Source organism: Camelus bactrianus, chromosome 8, assembly GCF_048773025.1.
Source record: "Camelus bactrianus isolate YW-2024 breed Bactrian camel chromosome 8, ASM4877302v1, whole genome shotgun sequence".
Lineage (NCBI taxonomy): Eukaryota > Metazoa > Chordata > Mammalia > Artiodactyla > Camelidae > Camelus > Camelus bactrianus.
The window spans coordinates 7,184,629-7,207,251 of NC_133546.1; the positions used below are offsets into that span (position 1 = coordinate 7,184,629).

At 46.7% G+C, this 22,623-nt stretch overlaps 1 protein-coding gene across 1 annotated transcript; it reads right to left on the reverse strand.

The window, feature by feature from the left end:
• Positions 1 to 772: 772 nt before the first annotated feature.
• MAS1 (MAS1 proto-oncogene, G protein-coupled receptor) lies at positions 773 to 18,227 on the reverse strand. The gene is made up of 2 exons (XM_010965774.3): positions 16,515 to 18,227; positions 773 to 2,696 (listed from the first exon to the last, which is right to left on the reverse strand). The coding sequence occupies exon 2, from the start codon at positions 2,659 to 2,661 to the stop codon at positions 1,684 to 1,686; it is 978 nt and encodes a 325-aa protein (XP_010964076.1). The 5' UTR covers positions 2,662 to 2,696; positions 16,515 to 18,227; the 3' UTR covers positions 773 to 1,683.
• Positions 18,228 to 22,623: the final 4,396 nt, after the last annotated feature.

A 22,623-nucleotide genomic window follows, 5' to 3' on the forward strand; every position in this document is an offset into this window, starting at 1 on the left:
AGATGATGGTAAACAGAGGACAGTGACTCTGATCTCCATATTCTGTTCTTTCCCAGTGAAGACGCTCTGTTTTCCATCAAAAACAAGATCATTCTAAATGTCACTGCTCCACACCCATCTGGGCTCCTGAAAGCAAGCTGCCTTGTTTCTGAATCAGATGTTATCACCCACTGAGAAGCCTCCTGCCTCCCAGCTTAGTGGGTTGGGAAAGATTTGCACATCTCTCCCAGCGAGGCTGCCCCCTGGTTATAGGCAGCAGAGGAAGGGGATGGAGAAGAAACACACTGTGACAGAACCGTTTCATCATGGCGTCTCTGAGCCATCAGAGGCCAACAGTTGTGTAAACACCAACAGGCTCACTCGTGGGTGTGCACATTTTACCCCCATAGAGCCACACGAAGCATTGCTATTATCGTGGGACGCCTAGAAGGGGCAGCAGGAAACCAAACAGGGTGACCTAGTCTACAGGCCATGGTGATAGGTTTCCCATTAAAACCTGGGACACACTGTCCGGAGGGGCAGGCGAGCAGCAGAGCACTGAGACGCTGAGGAAACCCTGCAAAGACCTGTGCTGGGAGGAACATCTGAGTTTCCTCCGAGAGGGACAACACTCTCCTCAGCCCCAGCCACTAAGCCTCCTTCCAGGAATGACCCCAGGAAATGCCCAGAACCCTGCCCCCAGCTGCGGCGAGATCTCTCCGGCTGTAAACATAACCCGCCACTTCAAGGGGGCGGGGGTCCAAAATCCCTGTCACCCACAGGAACTCATGAATTAAGTTTCATTCATGAACATTTATATCTAGCAAAGGATTTCAAAACAGACTTTCTTTACATTAAGCGTTCCCCCAGAGGGAAAGGAGGCCGTGAGAAATTCCTGTACTGGTGGCCAAGTGTTTCCCCTCACAACCCGAAGTCATGCTCTAGCACGTGGGGTGTTACAGCTTCTGCAGGTGTTTTCAGCAGAGGTGTCATCCCACAAAAAGTCTTCATGCAGCAAACAGAAAGGAGACCTTCATAAATTACATTCAGCATTACAGAACGCATAAAAGTATCCGTACACGATAGAGCTGTGTGTGTGTGAACTTTACAAAATGGAAATACGTATTTCTTCTTCCACTTAAAGGAGTCAGAGAGACTGATGGTTTCTTAACACTGACTTGTGCCAGATGCTTCCCTTACCTGTTTCCCATTTCACCCTCCCACAAGCCTGGGACTATTACTGTGACATTTTGTAGGTGAGGAAATGAGACCCTGCGGGTTAAACCTGAGGTCACAGAAGCAGCAAAGACAGAGTCAACTTGACTCCAAAACCCACGTTCTTCCTGCTCGTGGTTCTGCCTTCTCAAGGTCTATCAAATACTTTTGCCTTTTCCTGTGCACATCTGTCAACCTTCCTGTTGGCGTAATGTTGATAGTTCATGAGGAGACGCTGCCAGAAGACCTGAGAAGGAACAGAAGGAGTTTTTTGGAAGGTGCGGAAAGGATAGAGGTCCGACACGTATTTAGGCATTTCCAGAAGGTACAGCACAAGAACGCAATCTCAGCCTTAATTCGCGTCTCCTGCGCATGGGACGGGGCGTCCTTCTGTATCATGTTTAGGAGATACTTCCGGTGCCTTCATTCCAAGCACACACTGCAGCTCGCCAGCATCCCACCGTTTTTGTCCACAATCTCCCTCCCCCATCAGACGACGGTCTCGGTTGCAGGGGTGAAGGTGGTGTCTTCCACGCGCCTGGGTTGCATCTCATCTTTGAAAGCTCTGGTCAGAACCACTTTTAAGGACTCCTTGAACCGCTTCTTCCTGCTGCTGCCCACGAAGAAGTAAATGAATGGGTTGGCGCTGCTGTTGATGGTAGAGAAGAGGAGAGAGACGTGGTGCAAGTTTCTGAAGGTCGACCAGTACTCGTAGTAGAGCAGGTAGAGGAGCCTCATGGGCATGGCGAAGATGAAGAACACGACAATGGTAACCGTGATGACCAGGTACAGCTTCGAGGAATGGGACGCCCACGACTTCTTCTGGATCTTCACCACCAGGATGGCGCTGGACACCACCATGAGGGGAGTGAAGACCAGGAAGCTCAGGACAGCAATGAAGATGATCACTGCCCTGCAGTCGCTTCGAGAGTGGGTCTGCCCTTCGCTGTCAATGCACATGACGTACTCCATGGTGGTCACCAAGCAAGAAAGTGCCCACAGGAGGGCACAGACGAAGGCTGACTGGTGCTTGGGGCGATGACATCGGTACCAGATGGGGTACAGGACGGATAGGCACCTCTCCACACTAATGGCTGTCAGCAGATAGAGGCCCATGTTGTAGCCAAAGAGAAATGTCACTGATAACGTGACAATGGTGTAGTAGTAGCCGGAAGAGAGCTCGTAATCTAAAGCATAGTCAACAGTCAGAATAAAAATGCAAGAGAGTAACGAGATGTCTGCAACAGACAAGTGGGTGATGTAGACGGTGAAGGGGTTTCTTCTCATCCGGAAGCAGAGGAACCAGAGGAGAATCCCATTCTCAACAAAGCCCAGCGGGGAAACGGTCATGATCACCCAGTGCAAAACTGGGATTTCCCGACGCTGGTCCCCAGCGGAGGTGTTCCTGCTGGCGGAGGCATTCACAGAATCTTCAGCAATAAATGATGTCCCGTTTGTCTCATCCATGAGGAGGCCTCAGCCCAGGCTCTTCAGGTAGTTTTCTGTAAAGAAGCAAAGAACAAAACAAAACATGAAAGCTGATGACTTGCAGTAAAAGGGAGATTTCAGCTATAGCTTGTAACCTTCACATTATCCAAAAAAAATGTTTATTACAGTGTACAACTCTCTTTCTAATGAAGATAAAACTAGACCTTTCACCAAGACGGAGAACTGATTTAATGACCTTTTTTGATGCTCCGTCTCCCCCAAGTAGACTTTAATTCTGTAACGTGACTCGCTAGTTGTTAGGTGCCAAAGGGGATCTGGCAAAACAAGAGAGTCAGAATTCCTGGTGTCCATTTCTTGTCTGGCCTGAGCTTTTTGAATGGCATTTTGAAAATCATTGTATCTTCTGTGCCTTCATCTCCTGGCTTGAGGGACCAGGTTAATCACATTAAAATGTAATGACATGCACTCTAATATTCATAGTAGCACTATTTACAATAGCCAAGACATGAAACAACCCAAATGTCCATCAATGGATGACTGGATAAAGAAGTTATGGTATATGTATACAGTGGAATACTACTCAGCCCTAAAAAAGAATGAAATAATGCCAGTTGCAACAACATGGATGGACCTAGAGATTATCATACTAAGTGAAGTAAGTCAGACATAGAAAGACAACTATATCACTTATATGTGAAATGAACTTATTTACAAACTGGAAATAGACTCACAGACATACAAAACAAACTTATGGTTACCAAAAGGGTTGGGGGAAGGGATAAATTAGGAGTTTGGGATTAACATATTCACACTACTGTATATAAAGTAGATAAACAACAAGGACCTACTGTGTAGCACAGGGAACTATACTCAATATCTATCTTGTAACAGCTGATAATGGAAAAGAATCTGAAAAAGAAAAAAATATATATGTATATGTATGACTGAATCACTTTGCTGTATACCTGAAACTAATACAACACTGTAAATCAACTATACTTCAATAAAAATAAGATTTTAAAGATAAAAATAAAAAATAAAATGTGATGACAAAATACATGCTTGGGCAACGCTATTGTCACTTTTTAATGCATAAAATGTCATAAGCGATGGGTGATTGAGAGGGAGTAGCTAGAAAAATACACGTTCAGCAGAGTACCAATAATTTCAAAAGTGTAAACGATTTGAAGGCATGTATTTCACGTAGTCTCAACATCTGCGATGGCGCCAGGCCCCTGCTCAGACTAGGTCTGCCGCACAAAGTAGCAGGTGGCGCGCTTCAACAAGATGCATTCGAGTCCAGCACTCCAGAGGCCAGACCGTGCAAGAAAACAGAACCGACAGACATTACACAAAGCGCTAACCCGAAACCAATAAAAGTGCTGAATATTTGAGACTGCAAAGCAAAAAGCACCAGAAGCTTTCCCTCACACTTTAGGAATTGCAAAATAAACATATACACGGCCCCCACCCTCTTCCTGTCACGTAAGGAACATACATTAACCACTTCCACCACCGGCCAAGGGGAAGGGGGGCATCCAGAGGTCATCTCCTTTGTTCCAGCTTGTGCTGTCCTTGGCTTGCTTTCCCTTTCTTTCTTTCTTTCTTCCTTCCTTTCTTCTTTCCTTGCTTTCTTGCTTTCTTGCTTGTAGTAGTAAAGTATTGTTCTTTGCTTTTTTGGTCCTTGAAGACCAAGGCCCTACATGAGCAAAATAATCAACCTTTGGGAAGTTAATTAGTAGATACCTGCCTTTTCCTCGTGAGCTCACCTGAGGCAGCACAGTACCTAGATGTGATATTTTGTGGAGCTTGACTGTCTCTGATGGTATTAGATGCTTCCAGGGTTGACTCAGCAGATCCCCAGCATTGGCAAGGCTCCGAGTTTGGATCTCAGTGCACCTGTGCCTGAAACCTGGACCAGCAGATGTGCTGATGAAAAGGGTATTTGCCTCCCAGTGATGTCATCCAGGAACCTACAGAAGTCCCTGCCTTCACTGTCTGGATACCCCTCTCCCCACTAACGCTTCCCTCAGCTGTTCTGATGAGGTCCTGGAAATTATTTTTAATGGAACAGATTCTCCTTTCATTTCATAATTAGACCAAAGACCCTCACCCACCCAACACAAGGACCAGAATTCATAGTACCATGGCATGGCTGACCAAAGAGCTGCTGTACAGACCAGGCTTTGTTAGAAGTTTGTGGGTAAGCCAGCCATGTTCCCCAAGTTCATCCATCAAATATTTATTCAGTGCCAGCTTCGGGTACTGGGATACAGCAGTGAATGAAACAGAGAAAGCACCAACCTCTTGGAGTTTTTATTTCAGTGGGGAGGCCGTCGATAACCAATAAACAATAACAACAATAAACAAAAAGATGTCAGATTATAACAAGTACAGCAGAGAAAAGTAAAGCGTGGACCATGGCTGGACCAGAGAACAGCTGTGGAGACGTGATGGTAAGACATGGCTGGATCCTGAATGCAATTTGAATTGCTAACAGATGAGACATGAGGTATTGTAGAAAAAGAGAATACGTTTTTAGCCATTGGTTGAAAAGACAGCGCACAGGTGGAGGGGGTTTGGAAGGGGCACATGGAGCTTGGGAAGCTCATGCAACAGCCAAACTATCTCAGAGTGTGCTGGGAGCTGGGGGGATAGATGTAGGCTGAATGCAAACAGGTGAAATGCAAAATCATGAGGCTAGACAAGATTGCCTATGAAAATAGGGGGAATCATAAAAGAGAAGAGGTCCCAGGACTGAGCGCCGGGGCACTGCAAAGTGTAGAGGTTGGAGAATGAGGAGAAGGAAGAAAAAGAAAGTGAGACAGATTGACAGAGAGGTAGGAGACAGGCAAGGGAGCAGGGTGTCTAGGAAGCAAGAACCAAAGACAGTGTTTCAAGGTGAAGGGCGTATGATCAACTGTGCTGACCTCTACTGTAAGTTCAAGTTCGATGAGAACTGGAAATGGACCATTAGAGCAGAGTCATTGCTGACCTGGATAAGGGCAGTTTACCTAGAGCGGAGACCGTGAAAGCCTGATGAATCAGGTGGATCCCAGAGAGGGTGGGGGGGGGAGACAGGGATATAGACCACCCTCTTGAGGAACTTGAATGCAAAGAGGAGCAGAAAGGGAGCAGTAACTGGAAAGGGCTATGGGGTTAAGGGAGTATGGACAAGATGATAAGAAAGAAAACAACTGATGCTTCAGGATGTTGGGGTCTAGAACTCAGTGGAGTTGCTGGCCTTAGCGAGCAGCATAATTTATACATGGAAACAGGAGGGCAGGCAGAGTGTGTGGTTTCAGATGCAGCTAGGTGGGTAGAGTGATGGAGTGCTGGAAGTTGGAAGAAGTTCTCTTCTGAATGCACGGTATCTCTTTTTTCAGCAAAGTCAGGAGCAAGGTCATCAGCTAAGTGTGAGGAGCTGTTCAAGGTTTAAGGAGAGAGGGCAAGGTGTGAAATAATCAAGTGAAAGAGGAAAAGGACTGGGGAAACATACAAGGAGCAAGGTTGCCCGGCAAACCTTAGAGCCCACCTGGACTAGTGCTCACAGATTTATAGAGAGAATTCAGTGTGGCATGCACTCTTCTCCAGCTGTGACTCAGCTGTCCAGGGGTGAGTGTGGGGAAAGAGGAGAGTTGGATTTAACCAAGACTGGGGTTCTGTTGGACTGGTGCAGTGGAAAGCAGGGGCCAATGTAATGGAAGCACATGGAAGGGAATGGAGTACGGAATTCAACAGGCTCAGAGAACAGTGAGGCCAGGAGAGAGGTGGTGACAGTGAACAGGAAATAGAAGCCATCCGTCCTAGACCCCAGTGGTGTCAGAGAACTGAGTGCTGAGGTCCGGGGACTCAAGGCAGAGAACTGGAAGACAGGAGGTGGAAGCTGAAGAATGGGATGCTTGACACTGAGATTGCGGTGCTGTGGTTTGGGGGTTACTGGTATTGATCCGTGCAGAGCACGACCCTGGGAATGAACAACCGAGGGAGAGCTTAGGACAAGACCACCTGAGGTGAGATCAGGACCCAGAGCCAGGGTGTTGGAAGAATTATCCACACGGACATTGAAACCACTGGGAAATGGTGTTGGGATGCAGGAATATAATTTTGAAAAAAAGAAAAAACTGGCTGTGAGTCAGGTGCTAAAATCTTCCACAAATTTGGGAGAGTGACCCAGGGGTCTGTAGACAGTCATGGCAAGGTTGGCAGGTGATACAGTTGAATGGCATGCCCTTCAGAGCTGGGTGTTTTGTTATTGTTGGTGATGGTGATGGTGATGGTGGTGGTGATGTTTTAGGGGGAAAGAAGAAGCAAAAAGAATAATCTGAAATACAAAAATGGTAGAGGGTAGGAAAGGGCTAGATCAGCGGTGTGCAATAGAAATATGAGGTGAGCCATATGTGTCATTTAAGGTTTTCTGGTAGCCACACACAAAAAAACTAAAAGGAAGCATGTGAAATGAATTTTAATAACATATTTTATTTAACCCAATGTTAAATAAATCCCAATGTGTTCAAAATATCATTCCAATGTGTAATCAATATAACAAAATTAATAAGCTACTTTACATTCTCTTTTCCACATTAAGCCTTCAAAGCCAGCATGTATTTTACTCTCACAGCACATCTCCCTGCAGACCTGCCACAGTTCACGTGTACATCAGCCACGTGTGGCTGGTGGCTACCATATTGAAAGGGCCACCACAAAACCAAAAATAGCTTATACAAGGAAGCCAAATGTTTCCATTTTTTAAATAAAAAACCTAAATCAAAGACCAGAAATGTACAAGCAGGACCTAATCAGAATTTTTAAGAAAAGAGACAAGAACATCTTTCTGCCTCAGGTTCACATCCTGGAATCCCTCACAGGTCACAGCATCATTCAGCTTCTGGCTTCTGGCTTCTCATTCCAGGTGAGAGAACTGCATTCTGTTGATTCTTATTTTGTAATTGGTTTTATTCCCTTGGTAACTATGTAAGTTTAAAAAGCTAAAGCTCTAATCTGTTCTCAGAAACAATGATCAGTACATATACGTAAACTAAAAAAAAAGCAATATACTGTTTATATGTATTTACATGCAATATAATGTCCAGTCAAACTGTAATAATTCTACCTAATAAAATTGAAACAGGAAAATAAATAGGTCAGAAAAAAAAAAAAAAAGAGAGCGAGAACTCTCATGTACTTCTCATAAAAATCCATTAGGAAATGAGTTCCAACCCATAAGACCAAATTCTATTTTTCTATTGCAGATAAACCCAAGTAACCAAATTAATTTTCTTTAGATAGATCATCTTTTTTCCCCCCATTTTTCAACGAACATGTAGGTTTCAATCACTGTAAGAGTTAAAGATACAGAAATAAATAAGACACGGTCCTCTGCCCACTTTTGCAGGCGAGACAGACAGAACTAAATCAAATTCAGTATGAGAAGTGGGATAAAGGAGGCTGTGAGTGCATCTGGGTGAGCACGCATCAGGAGGCACTGTCCCAGGGTTTCGAAGAAGGCTTTAGAGGGCTGGGCCTTGACAGGTTAGTAGGAGTTTGTTAGCTGAGGAAGGGAAAGAAAGGTATTTTGAGAAAAGAGAAAAGACGGGCAGAGGCATGGAGGCAAGAGGCCGCATATTTTGATGGTGGAGTTTGAGGAGTCTCGTGGACCCTGGGAGGAAGAATGACTTTACAAAGAAATGAACGTCTAGACTGAAGCATGAAGGCTGGTTATGACGCTTCTTTAAATATCAAACTTAGTTTATAGGTTATGCTTATCTGACATTAATGCTTAAAAATTGTGTGGGGTGGCTTATTAAAAATGCAAATTCCAGGGCCCCACTGTTTCAGGAAGCCTGGGTTGGTGCCCTGGAATCTGAATTTTCATAGCCCAGGGGATTCTGGGGCAGATGGGTCATGGGTCACCATTTGAAAAGCACTACTGTTTGCACTAGGGAGCCATTAACAGTTTCAATGCAGGGCTGGGGTGGATGAGACCTCAACTGCATTTTAGAAAGTTGACCCTGGTCACAGTCTACCAGCTGGGTGGAAACGGATGGAGCAAAGAAGCCAGTAGGGGGTTGTTGAAATAGTAATGGCTGAAGGAAAGAATGGATTCCAGAGACATTTCAGAGAAGACTGGGCAGGCCCCCATTCCCATGAAGGGGAAGAGGGATGGAGGAGTCGGTGGCCTGAGCTTTCCATCTGATGAGAATGTGTAGATAAACTGCTAATGACTGAGATCAGGGCGGCGGCTGGGAGAGCAAGAAAACAAGGAATTTGCTTCGTCGTGCACTGACGGTGAAGCCCGGGGAGGCCAGCCCGGAGGCTGGGTTCCAGGCACCCTCGCCGGTGCGTTCTCTGCTCCCAGAGGGCTACATCTTTTAATAAGCAGAATCTCATAAAACAAAGAATAATGGACACACATATGAGACCTTTAGAACATTATTCATTACTGTGCACTTGCCTGATCATAAATTTCAAATGCAGAAGTCACCTAAGATCACATGCTCCTCTTCTATTCCCATGTGCCTGGCCTAGATCAGTCTTAGGATCAGTCTCATTTCTTTTTCTCCTTGCTCCCTACACCAATCTATCCTTCCCACATTCTCACACTGCCATCCCTTCCTTTTCTAACACCCCCTTCACCACTCCAGTGTTATTCATTAATTACCTCCATAGCCATGGGATTCCTCTTTATGCAGTTAAAATGATCTCTCTCCCATTAAACCGCAGCCTCCTCCAAGACAAAACTTTATTATACATGTCTGGATCGCCAGCACTTGGCATAGCTATTCAATAAATACTTACTGAATAATTCCAAGAAACAAAGCCATCACAGTGGTCCTGAGAATGCACCCTGGTTGCCGGTGAAAGAAAACCACCATCTTGAGCCTAGGCCATCACAGTTAATAAAAAGTCCTTGAATGGTTAGCATAACTCGTAAATTGCATACTTGGGCAGATTTTGATCACGATGCGGTTAGAAAGCAAGTAAAAATCCCATTAAAACTAAGGCTCATTAAAAACTAACAATAGCCATCGAAATTGATTTGTTATAGTGTGGTTGTATTTAAACAAATACATTGCTAAAAATCACATTCCCAGCCTTACCAGACCAAAGGGAATTTCAGTCCCTCAAATGAAATAGCAGATGCAAGAAGAGGCTTGAACACAGCTGGTCCTACCTGCTCACCACCCTGCAAACCCTTTCTTCCTCCAGCCCCTTGGCCATTTGCATGCTGTGCGTCTCTGTAGGTGGATGACTAGGATGTTCCAGGTTGGGAAGGATAAGGAGAGTTAGAAGGGTGATTGCTGCTAGCGGGCAAACAATTGCGCTCTGAAAGCAGTGAAGACGAGGGGAAGTAATTGCACAGCAGGATTAATCACTGTGGGTAACTTGTCTCTGTGCTGACCCAGTTCTGGTACCACAGGCTCCATTTTCACGCAGCCCCGTTCCTAGACAGCAGTCATAGTTGCATTTACGCACATTTACCCAGCAGTGGCTCTCTGCAGTGGAAGAAGACTGCATCCTAACAGCCCTCTGAGCCCCCGATGTGGTCGGTAACACAGCAACATGGCACAGGAAGCCCCACCACGCGCTTGAGAACAGATGTAAGTCCGGTAGCGGTGGCATCAGACAGGAAGCGCTATTGGCAACATCACAGAAGCATCTTCCAGCCCCTCTTCCCTCTCATTCCCTGCAAGTCCTACGGAGAAAGCCGCAAGATGGAGGGTGAAAACGCCATTGCGTAGGACTTCCGGATCCAAAGCATCTTTCCACTGGTGTTCATTGAGGAGAATTTGGAAAATTCAGCAGGGAAAAAATTCACACATAAAACCACTACTCAAAATTAACCTGATTTAACATTTTGGGATATTTTCTTTTAGTCTTGTTTCTACATCTCACACACACTCTCTTTCAAATTTGAAATTGCAATTTATAATCTGTTGTGGTTGCCTGCTTTTTTTTTTTCAATAGGACAGTATGATACTGAATACCATATTGCAAACATTTTCTCTGTCAGCATATAGTTTTTTTAAAAAGTGTATCATGCTTTTTTAAATGTTTGAATTCTTGTGTGTGTGTGTTTTGGGGGGCAGTAATTAAGTTTATGTGTTTATTTTTAGAGGAGGTACTGGGGATTGAACCCAGGGCCTCGTGCATGCTAAGCATGTGCTCTACCACTTGAGCTATACCCTCCCCCTCCCCATCAGCATATACTTTTGTGAATGAAAAATATTGCCAGTCATATAAGTAAATAAAGATTTCTGCGGCCATCAAGTTATCAGCCATTACCTTCACCACCCGCTACAGTGAGTGGAGGGAACTCAGGATGCAGACAAGCAGGCAGCCCGGCCTCTGCAGCCGCCCACATTGGTGCCCCTTGAGAGAACTCAGGATGGAAAGGACAGGACACTGGCCCTAGACAGCTAGGTGCACATCAAAGGAATGATTTTAGTGAGCCCAGACCTTTGCACCTTCCCATACATAGAAAAGCACTAAATTCCTTAACTTGAGACTCTGTTTTTTTTAAATTAACAGTAATCTGTTATGTTCTGACTACCTGGTCTTTGCTGCAAAAATTCCTATATATCCTGGCTTCTCCCTTGCCTGGGTGGAACAGTCTCTTAGAGCGATCTGAGAGGCTGTGTCCCAGGCTCAAGCCCTCAGGAAGTCCGATGCATAAAACATAACTCTCAACTTTTAGGTTGTACATTTTATTTCAGTTGACCCTTAAAAAAAAACATGACTTTAATTGTCACTATTTGGATGCACCATAACTTATTTTTAATAATCCTCTAACTTTGAACATACCAGTTGCTTCTGATTTTTCACCATTATTTTTCAGAACAGCAAAGCAGTGTAATGAACTTTCTTGGATGCAAATTTTGTGCACATCTCTAATCATCTCCCTAGGACATATTTCTAAAGGTGGAATTGTTGGATCAAAGGGGGGAAATATTTTTCAAGCTTTTAAAACATTTTAACAAGCTATCTTTCAAAGTCTGTACCAATTCTACTGACCTCAGCAGTATATGAATGCTTTTTTTCCCACAGCAGATATACCCTTTTGGCCCCACAACATCTCCCTTTCTTAAAATTCCCAACTCTGATAAGTGATTAAAAAGGAACTTTGTTTTAATCTGCATTCATTTGCTCACTAATGAATTTAAATATTTTTTCATGTTAATGGTCACTTGAATTTCTTCAACAGATTATTTTTTCATGTTCTTTGCCCACTTCTTTTATTGAATTAGAAGAATTCTTTGTACATATAATACTTTGTCATATATGTTACCAATTCTTTCCCCTGGAAACTGGATATAGCTTGTCATTTTCTTAATAACACTTTCTTACTGTTACAAGGCTGCCTGTACTCTGTTGATCATTGAGGTTTACAAGTTGAAGGAATCATGTAGATACTGCAAACCACACTTTATTTTACAAGTGAGGAAGCTACCTTATAACTAGTTCAAGATTACATATTTAGCTAGCATCGAAGATGGAACCAGAGCCTAGATTGCCCACCTCCAAGTGGGCACTATTTCAACTCCCTGCCCTAGTCTTTTGTCAATAGTTTATCTATGCATGAAGTTCACTTACCCACGCATGTGGGTAGCAGACCTTTGGGGACATTTAACAATGACATTCATGTCACCAGAATGGATTATCACAATCAATTTGATTGTTAGTAATGATTTTTATTAAAATCCTCAAGGGATGGACTCTTTGTTTATCAAAGAATGTTGTTATTTATTAGAGGATAGATTTTTATTTATTAAAGCACCGTCTACCCAATGCCACACACTGAACAACAATAAAAACAGATGGGGATGAGCTGTTTTCAGTTTCTTCTCATTCCATTTTTTTCTGCGATATGGAGCAACTATAGTCATCACCACTATCAACAAACACTTATATTAAAAAAACAACATAAGGGGAAGGGTATAGCTCAGTGGTAGAGTACATGATTAGCATGCACGAGGTCCTGGGTTCAAGCCCCAGTACTTCCTCTAAAAATAAATAAATAAATAAACCTAATTCCTTCCACCGCCCCCTCCACACAAAAAAACCCAAAAACAACAACAACAACATAGAAAACAAAATTATGGTTACCAAAGAGGAAAGAGAGTGGAAGAGATAAATTGGGAGTTTAGGATTAGCAGATACAAAGTACTATATACAGAACAGATAAACAACAAGGTCATCCTGTATAGGGGACTATATTTGATAACTTGAAATAAACTATAATGAAAAAGAATATATATGTATAATTGAATCACTTTGCTCTACACCAGAAACTAACACAGCATTGTAAATCAATTGTACTTTAATAGGAAAAAAAAAACCCAATAAAAGTGAGATGGTCCACTCAGCGCATCACACTTTTAGACAAGTCCCCCCAAAAGTAAGTAAGATGTGGTCTCATTCTCATCCCAAACCCACATACACAATACGAATTGTGTGATCAATTTCTACTCCGTCTCTCCTTACTATGGTCTCGGAGGTGACACCATTGCCTAGACACACTGTCTTCCCTCTGGCTCGCCTCCTGCCTCCTTTTAGTTTTTCCTCTGTCCCCTTTCTGGGATCTCTTCTTGCCTTTGAGCCACCAGGCTCCATTCCTGGCCCTCTTTCCTTCTTACTCTATAAACTCTCCCCGAGTGGCTTCATCCTGCCCCTCATTTCACCTGTTATAGCATACTGGTGGCATCCAGATCTGCAGTCTGACACAGACGTCTCTCTGAGTATCAGACCCTATAACAAATAGCCCTAGATATCTCTTTTCATTAAATAGAGGTACTGGGGGTTGAACTCAGGACCTCATGCATGCTAAGCATGTGCTCTATCACTGAGCTACACCCACCCCCTAGCCCTGGATGTCTGTGATGGGGCCTCTGGTAGCAGCACACCAGCCTCAGTTGATCTAAACAGAAATCAGACCTTCCCTGCTGTTGCAAGCTTCTTCTGGTACTTTTAGTCTTTCAAACGAAAACACTGGATGTTTTACCAGCCACTACTCATCTTGTATGTTTCCCACACCAGTTCCTAGAATCAGCCATCTCTTCAAAGAGCCCTGGTTCCTATTAGCGGAGGAGGGTATTTAGAAGCCAAGGTCTGGATGCTGGGTGTATCTATTTGCACTGAGGTGTCACTGCTCCCAGGCCCTCTCAGTGGACAAAGCTAAGGAATATTTGGATACTAATATATGTGTACAGTCACACATATACACACTGTCATCTATATTTCTGTATCTTTCTACATATATATTGAATACCAACGACTTCATACCAATATCTCCAATTTTGAACCAACCTCACTGAGCCCAGTTTAATTTTCTTCCCTCTATATTTGGAATTCCTTTCTCTTGGTAAGAAACCTGGCCCCGTTATCCTCAATGCATTCACCTATTTGATCAGCCCACCTGCGGGTGAGCAATCTCCCGTGTCCACCACTGCCCGCCCGCCCCCCCCCCCCCCCGCACAAGGGCCTCCTCACTTGAATGGGCTCTTTCACCTCATGTCAGGCCACCGCTGCCACTCTCTCCTGTCCTGGGACGTAGTCGTCCCCCAGCAGAAGCTCTGAACTTGGCCCCGGGTCCCCACCCCCACCATGCATGCCCTCCCTGCCCTGCCATGTCACCATCAGCAGCACCTCCCTCACCCCAGCGGGGCTGCCCCCAGTGCACGCTCCTCCCCTGCTCAGGCTCCATCACCTCGTCAGAGCCACGGCGAGCCAGACTATGAAGGAGGGTATCCTTAACACCCACCTCCCTCCCACAAAAACCAGAAGAATCATAGGCAGTAAGACATCTGAATGCAAACGAGATGTTTGAAGAAAGAGGTCTGACACTGTTCAAACTACACTGCAGGATGACTGTCCATTCTGCCTGTGCCTAAGCCTGCTTTGTCTCCAAGCCACGCTTTCACTCAAACTGACTACTAGATGCGAGTCCTAAACAAAGCTTCTCTGAACCTCAGCGCCTATATGTGGCACGTGATTCACTGTATTTCTAGAAGGCTGAGGTATAAGAAAAGCCTGAGGCTGAAAAGCACTTTGCCAACAGGAACCTCACGGAAATGTCACACTGAGATCAGAAATCAACAAGCAGAGAAAACAAGTTTGGTGGTTTCCACAGATGTTTAGGGATGAGGGCTTGCAGGTCTATTTGAAATCACTCCCTGCATTTACTTCTCAGTGAAAGTGGGAGGAACAGATGACGGGCACTGAAGCTGACAGAAGAGCAAGAAGGATCAAAGAAGGCAGAGCTGAGGGGTGGGGTTCAGCTTTATTGACGTACAAGGCAGAGGGTTTTTTTTTCAGGGATTATATGTTTATTTTATTTTTTAAATTTTTTTTATTGAAGTATGGTCAGTTTATGGAAACAAACTAAACGTCCATTGACAGATGCCTGGATAAAGTGCTGTGGTACATTTACACCGTGGAAGAATACTCAGCCATAAGGGATGATAAAATGACGTCATTTGCAGTGACATGGATCATCTTTCTAAGTAAAATAAGGCAGAGTTTTAAATGCTCTACTTATGTGCTTGCTGAAGTTTTCGCTAGAGACCTAAGAAGCAGGCATCCCCTTCCACATTCCCATCCAGATGCCCACAGTCCTGCCATGGTCCTGGATTCCCAGTCTCCCACATTACTCATCAAAGCAAGGAAAGAAGGGAAGGAGGGAAAGAAAAAACAGAAAAGCCAACCAAACGAGGGTCCAGGGAAGGCATCTGAAACCTTGCTTTGTTCCTAGGCAACCAAAAGGAGAGGTCTGACCCTAGGCAGGAACTTCCACATCTGCGGCTCCAGAGAAAAGGGCAAATTCTTCCCACCACGTGCGCAGTAACCTGGACAAACAGAAATCCATTTGTGAGATGGAATTTCCATGGCAGGTATGGGACCTGATGGCAATGTTCTGGGCAGGAACAATTGTCCTGGTCTTAAACGCCTCGTTCCCAGCTTCCTAATACTTGAACCATCTGCACAGAGAAGCAGAAACTCCTTGTTCCCTTTCCAAGTGAACAGCAGCATCTACTCGGAGCTTGCGTCTCAAAAGGAGGGGAATGACTTTCTCTCCTAGGGGACATTTGGCATTTTGATTGTCACACTGAGAGGAGGAGGCTACTGGCATCTAGCTGGCCGAGGCCATGGGTGCTGCTAAACATCCTGCAGTGCACAGTGGAGCCTCCCACAACAAAGAGCTTCTGGCCCCAAATGTCACAGTGCCAAGGCTGAGGCACCTGGAGCCAGACTCGTCACCCCCTTCTCACTGCTGCCTACATAGCAATCGGACACAATCCTGCACATTCTCTCCCCAGTTTCCCCCACCCACCCTGCCTGGGAAATATTGCCAAGACACTTACGTCAAAGAGCAGAAGATTCCTTTCAAGAGTACCTTGAGCCCCATGGGCTGCACACCTGACTTTATTATAAGCAACAGAAGCCAGTCCTCATGCCGGTGCCCGCTGAGGAAAGGCGAGGGAAGTCAATCCAGCTTGTTCGCAAGCAGGTGATCTCCCCAGAGGCACCAAGCATGATCCCTGCAACGCCCCAGCTCCTTTATCATTTACAACATCCCGTTAAACAACCTTGAACTCCTCCCTCCAAGTCCACCACTGCTCCCAGAATTGATCCTGAGATTCCTGCCCCCTGCCACGAGTCAAAAAGGAAAAGTTAGCGCCGAAGTTTCAACCCTGAAGTTGAAAACCAACGTCGGGGCCAGTTAACGCAGTGAAGAAGCAAGTTTTCCAAAACGAAGGCAGGAGGAGACAGGGGTTTTTGCCAACATACACCAAACATCTAACACACTATAAAAACAACTGGCACAGGAAGAGTGGCCCAGGCAATAGCTTTTTGAAGAGGGAGAATCTTACTCTGGTTGTCAAGGGCGGCTGAACAATGAAAAGCTGGGGTGCAGACTCACTAGCTCCACACGCTCAGGGAGGGCCAGAGGTGGCCGCAGCCGGGCTCGCCCTCCGCATCCAGGGGCACCGCTGCCCCGCCAGCCGGCAGGGTCTCCGGTCCCAACATCGCCTCCAAGACGGCTGCAGCCTCCCTTCTCTGAAGAAACCAGCGCTGCTCTCCCACCGCTGAAAATATTTGAGCTGTGCCAAGCAGATGGTCCCACGCTTATCAGCAGAAGCTGCGCTTCAAATGGCATCACTCAGCGACACGCTCGAGTGGAAGTCTCCACACAGACCCAGAGCGGGAACGAGCAAGTGATACTTAGAGGTGATTGATCCCTTTAAACAACTAGGGCCAGCCAGGGCTGAGGACAGAGATGACGCAGGGAGAGGCTGCTTGGAAGGGCAAAATCACGTGTGGAGCGGAAGGACAGACCCAGCTCAAATTCCCGACTCAGCTTGTAATTAGCCAAGTGATCTCTGCCAAGCTCTGGAAGACTCAGTTTTGTCACCTGTAAATGGAGCAAATCGTGGCCATCAAAAGTCGCGATGGTTAAATGAGATGAAGGTATACACCTGCCCTGTGAGGACACCTTGTTAGGGAATTCCACCTCCGTCCCCTTCCTACAACCCGGACTCGGAGAGTCTCATGCCCCCTTGAGTGTGGAAGTGCGATGCCATGGAGGGGGTGAGAGAGAGGACCCAGGCTCCCAGGGATGGAGGAACATCACCGTCCCGACAGATGCTCTGCCTGATTCGAAGACTATTCCTGGGAGCGGCCGTTTCTGTTAGTTGCAGATTCTCACCCAGGCAGTCAGGTAGCTTTTTCCCCTGCCCCTGCTCCCTTTTTCAACAGACCCAATGTAAAGGTGCCAAGGCCAAGCCGGAGGATTCTGGAAGGTCGGACTCACCAAGCCCTGTGGTGACGACCCTCCCCACATTCACAGCAGCATTTCTTTCTTCTTTTTTTCAAAAGTATTCCTTCACGGTAATTGTGTCAGTGTAGTAATGGGCTCCTGGGACTGATTAAATCAATCAGGGCAAGAAGGCAGATTTCAGATTCTCTGGGAAAGCAGACTTAGGAACCCACATGTGAAGCTTCCTCAGACTGTTTTCGTAAGCGGCAAGACGGAAGATGAGCCAAACGGCTCTAGTGGGAAACCCGACCTGTGGGTCCGTCCTCCGATGGGAAGAGGAGAGGGGGGACCGGGGCAAGTTCCCACAAGACCTTCAAGCCATAGGCAAAGCGAGCTGAGGTCGGGGCGTCTACAGGGAGGCAGGTGCTGAGTGGCAAATCAAAAGAGAGGATGAACTCAGTCCTGGGAAGCCAGCAAGCATTTTGGTTACCTGGTTTTGATGTTCCAAGGGAGGAAAGGTGATCTTCCTGAAGATCTTACATTTCCCACAGGATAATCAGAAACTGCGAGGATAGCCCGGGCCGTCTAAGGCAAACGGCCAGGCGGAGAGGAAGGAGCCCTCCGTGGAGAGGGCATCAGACCCGCAGAAGAAGACACGGCTAGGAGAGAAGGAGCAGGCTGGCTGAGAAGTCGTCAAGGTCAGGGGCAGGAAGAAGAGAGCGGGAGGGAGAGGGGAGTGAAGGAGAGCAGAGGGCTCTGCTCCTCGGCTCCACGGTTGCTGCTTCTCAGAATCTCAGGAACCGTCCAGATCTTATGAACGTTTCACCCTTTCCCTTCGGGGGCTGTGAAACGCCTAGCAGAGGGACCAACGGGAAGGAAGTCTCCAACGTCACAGAATAGAGGGCCTCACTGATTTGCCTTCCTCAGCTCCTAACAGATCAGAGACATCTGTCCATACTGCAGGGAACGACATGGTGCCCAGTTTGGAAACTGGTAACAGTTACAAGGTGAATGAGGAACAAGGCACCAGGAAGTGGTGCTTGGAGGGGCCGGATGGGGTCCAGGTAGGGGGAGAGGATCTGGGGTGGGCGTGGGGGGCTGGCCAGTCGGGGGGTGCCTGGAAGAGCTGGGGGTCTCTTCCCCCGGACTGAGTGGTCAGGAGAAGGCGCCCATTGTTTTGTGACTAATTGGCACCGCTCACAAAAGCAGGAACTCTTGCAGATGGAGCTGGAGTCTCGCTGTTGGGAGATAATGATTTCTACTCAGAGAAAATACAGCCACTCTCTGCAAAAATAAAACTGCTTGCATTTAAGCCACAAATAGGTTGGCTATTTCTGTGTCTGGCTTGTCTTTGTGAGTAATCATCCTCCTCTTGAGAGGTAGGGAGAGTTTAAGGAAGAGCAACGTAGAAAGAAACAGTAACGGAGCCAGGGGAGCCCAGGGAAAATGAAGTTTATGGTCCCAAGTGTCCAGTGTGGAAGGAATTCTAGCTTCACCTCCACAGGTTCCCTAGAGAAACCCTTCTTTCTCCCATCAAATGACAGGGAAACATGGTGGAGAAGGACTGCAGGGTGCTTTATGGGGTTAAAGTAGGAGGAAGCTTAGGAACCAAGGAGGCCATACAGTGGACCCATAAGTGGGAGAACCCACGAGTGGTAGACCCGTTAGGTGGTGGACCCTACTAGTAGACCCACACGTGGTAGAATTCCTTTCTTCCATCAAGAGTTTACTCTTAAGTTCCAAAGCTCCTCAATGCCACGTGGGCTTTGCTCAGTGTTCACCCCAGGGACGCCCAGTGGATTCCAGTCACATCCCAGAATGTTCTCCTCATTTGGACGGAACTCTGCTTTACTCTAAATGTTGAGCCCTTGTTACAGGGAGACAGCCATCAAGTGCCTCCCCAAAGCCCAGCACCGAGTGTCAGAAAGCTGCGAGCGTCAGCATAGCAAGGGCATGGGTCGCCCATACTGAGACAAGGGCAGTGAGTGGGCCAGGGGCCAGTGCTCACCCTCATAGGAAGAAGACTGGCCCCTGAGTCAGGGCTGGAGACAGCAGATCCCCAGAGTGCCGGGCAATTCATTTAGGACCAATTGTCTTGGTTCACCATTTGGCGGTAGAACAACTTCAGGTATGTTAGAAATGTGGACTTGCAAACTTGACTAGAGTGATGAGTGATGCTTTATCCCGTCCATTTGATTGACAAGGTCGCAGAGCAGGGCTGGCCCCGCCCTCTGCCTTCCAGTCCTGCAAAAGGGACTTCAGATCCCACTGGTCAGATAAAAGTCCAAGATAAAACTCTGAGAACAGAACTCTGATCTGAATCCCATCGGCCTGAGGGAATCTTCGCCCTGCCTCTCCTAGCCTTCCCGGGCTGGGATAGGTTGGGTCTCTCCCAAGGAAGGTCTTTACTTTCAGCGCACGTTTCTTAAACAGCAAGTCTTAAAGAGAAATGCATTTTCCATCCCCTGCCGTTTGTTTTCCTCCCACTAGACAGGGGCACGTGAGAATACGGTGGGGAGCAGAACCCCCGGCGGGGGCCACACCAGGAGACACAAACCTACGCGAGGAGGCTGGAGAAGCGGTAGACCTTGGGAAGGACCCAAACCCAGATCAGAACCAGCTGTGGGAGGCTAGGTCTCCAGCCCTGAGCCTCCCAATCCCTCACCTCGGTATTTGGAATTTGCCAGAAAGACTCTTCCCGCCCAGCATGAGCACCTTTGCAGGTAGAATGTCGAGTGCCTGGGGAACATTCGTGACGCGGTTGTCACCTGTGTACACACAGCATCGGGCAGTTTCCTTAATGGTAGTAAACGGCCGGCTCCATCCCCTCTGAATCAGCACCTGGGCGGCCACACTGACACCCTCCTCTCTAGACCCCTTACTTAGAGCACGTGCTCTCCCTTGTCCAAACATCATGAAAAACCCCACTTGTGAGAAAGAGTATTTTTGGAGCATTGCCTTGGGACATGGAGTCTATCCATTCCTCTGGATGTTCTAAATATTACCCTGGGTTCAGCCCTGCATACTTGGCCAGCCTTGTCTTGGCTCTTCATAAAACTATAATTTCTAAATTATCCTTTGGAGATATTCATCAGCTAGCATTTAGAGGCTCTATTAAAAAAAGAGAGAGACATAAAAAGATAACTCTGTTCATGGAGGAACTGGCTAGCATCCTTCCCACCCTACCTCTGGAGTCACCTCTTGGCGATTGCTGCACCAGGAAGAGCTGAATTTCTTCTGAGCAGCAGCCAATCTATTTCTGTCAATAGAACCCCATATAGTGTGGGATCGGGGGGTTTCTTTTCCCACCAGGAAGCCTGAAGACACATATTGGACCTGCCTTTGCAAAAGCACCACGTGGCTACTTTAAAGAAAAATGTCTGAAATTACAAATTTAGTGAAAGGTCAGATTTAGGCACCATTAAACTTGTGTTCATTGTCCTTTTTCTGCCAATAACTGTGGATTTGGGCAAACAATGTACGTTTCCCCTACAGTTTCCTCAAGGAGACTAAAAAAATAAGTTACCTGCAAATGACAGAAACTCACACCTCGGGACTGCTACGAGCAGCTGTGACTCTGGGCCCGCGCAGAAGGGCACTTACTCTGTTATGTTATTCGCGTTACTTGCTTATGTGTCTGTTTTCCCCCAGACACTTAGCTCCTCGAGGCAGAGGCCGTGCTCTACTCACTTAAGATGGGCTGAGTTAAAGAATAACTTGAATAAATAGATTATGTGTAAAACTGCTACTATAATTTTAAATATTGGTTGTTTTATCATTGTTTCTTGGGCATTAGTCTAATTTCTCCCACATGTGCACTTCTGTGTGTGGCCGCCTCTGGTGCTGAGAACACGAGCGGCTGAACCCTGGCCGGGGGTTTGACAATTATCTAGTTCCACAGGACTGAGTGAGACTCCTGGAGCCCTGGGTGATAGTGGCTGAGCTGATCCATCTCTGCTGATCACAACTAGCACCTAGCATAACCGAGCAGCACCCATGGGGCCTTCCCGGGACAGACCACCCCCTCATACCCTCTGCTTTAGCTCCTCTCTGAAGGACCCAGATAATAGTACCCGATGCGCATTCCCTGAGTTGTTTTACAGACGCTAAACCCCCACCAAAGGGAAGAAATTAACTGCTTGATGACCATGAGCACAGAGCCCCCAGGCCTAGGGAGCCTGAGGATGGGTGATGTTAACCCCTGCGACACCCCCTTTACCTCACCATCAACCAGACAACTGTGCACAAGCTGATCACATGCCCTGCAGCTCCCCTCCCTCACCCGGCCTTTAAAATGCTTTGCTGAAACCTGTCGGGGAGTTCGGGCATTCTGAGCACTAGCTGTGTGAACTCCTTGCTTGGCGCCTGCAGTAAACACTGCACTTTCCTTCCCTGCGACCTGATGTCAGGAGGTTGGCTTTACTGCACGCGGGCGGGCGGATTCACGTTTGGTTTGGTGACACCAGCAAACCCTTCTGAACAGAACACGCTATCAAGCCGCTGACTTCTGTTTCCTCAGGGTATGAGTGGACCTCTGTAGTGACTGCCCGCCTCATTTCAGAGGGCAAGGACTTGCTAACTCTTCTGTAAAACCAGAACGCCTTATCGGGGCCTCGTATGTGCTCGCTGGGTGATTCGGGTGGCAGGTTACGAAAGTGGAAACGGATCCAACTAGCTTTGCTGCAGTTGTCTGAAAACAGCCCGTCCGACAGCCTCACCATCGGTGAGTCACAGTCCACACATTGCCCTGACAGAGGGCACTCAGCGTCTGCAGCCAAGAAAACAGTAGTTAAGTATTTCTGGCAATCATGGCTGCTTTGGAGCTACCCAGCTGCCCTGTGCTTGGTTATGAAAATTGTATCGGACAAAAGCAAAACCGTCCAGCCTACAACAGTGTAAATTAGGCAAAATAAATAAAATCAACCTTCTTTTTTTTTTTGAGTGAAGGTAGATTTACTCGGAGAGATACGTTGAAAGGCAAGAGAGAGGCCACGAGGTGTGGGGGTTGGGTGCTCAGATTAAAAGCAGGTACACACTCCACAGACAAAGTGGGGACCGTCTCCAAAGAGGGAGAGAGACGGGCGGCCATCAACCTTCTTAATTTGCCCCAGCTTTAATCACTATTCTGGGTAAAGAGGAAAGTACAGTCAAGTTCCCACTCGGTGTGTGGCTCTCCACGTCCTTGACCCATTCTTTCCATGTTTGCTCCTTCCTCATTTTCA

Bases quoted from the DNA above. Each gene is read 5' to 3' on its own strand.
- MAS1 (XM_010965774.3), bottom strand. From the start codon at position 2,661: ATGGATGAGACAAACGGGACATCATTTATTGCTGAAGATTCTGTGAAT.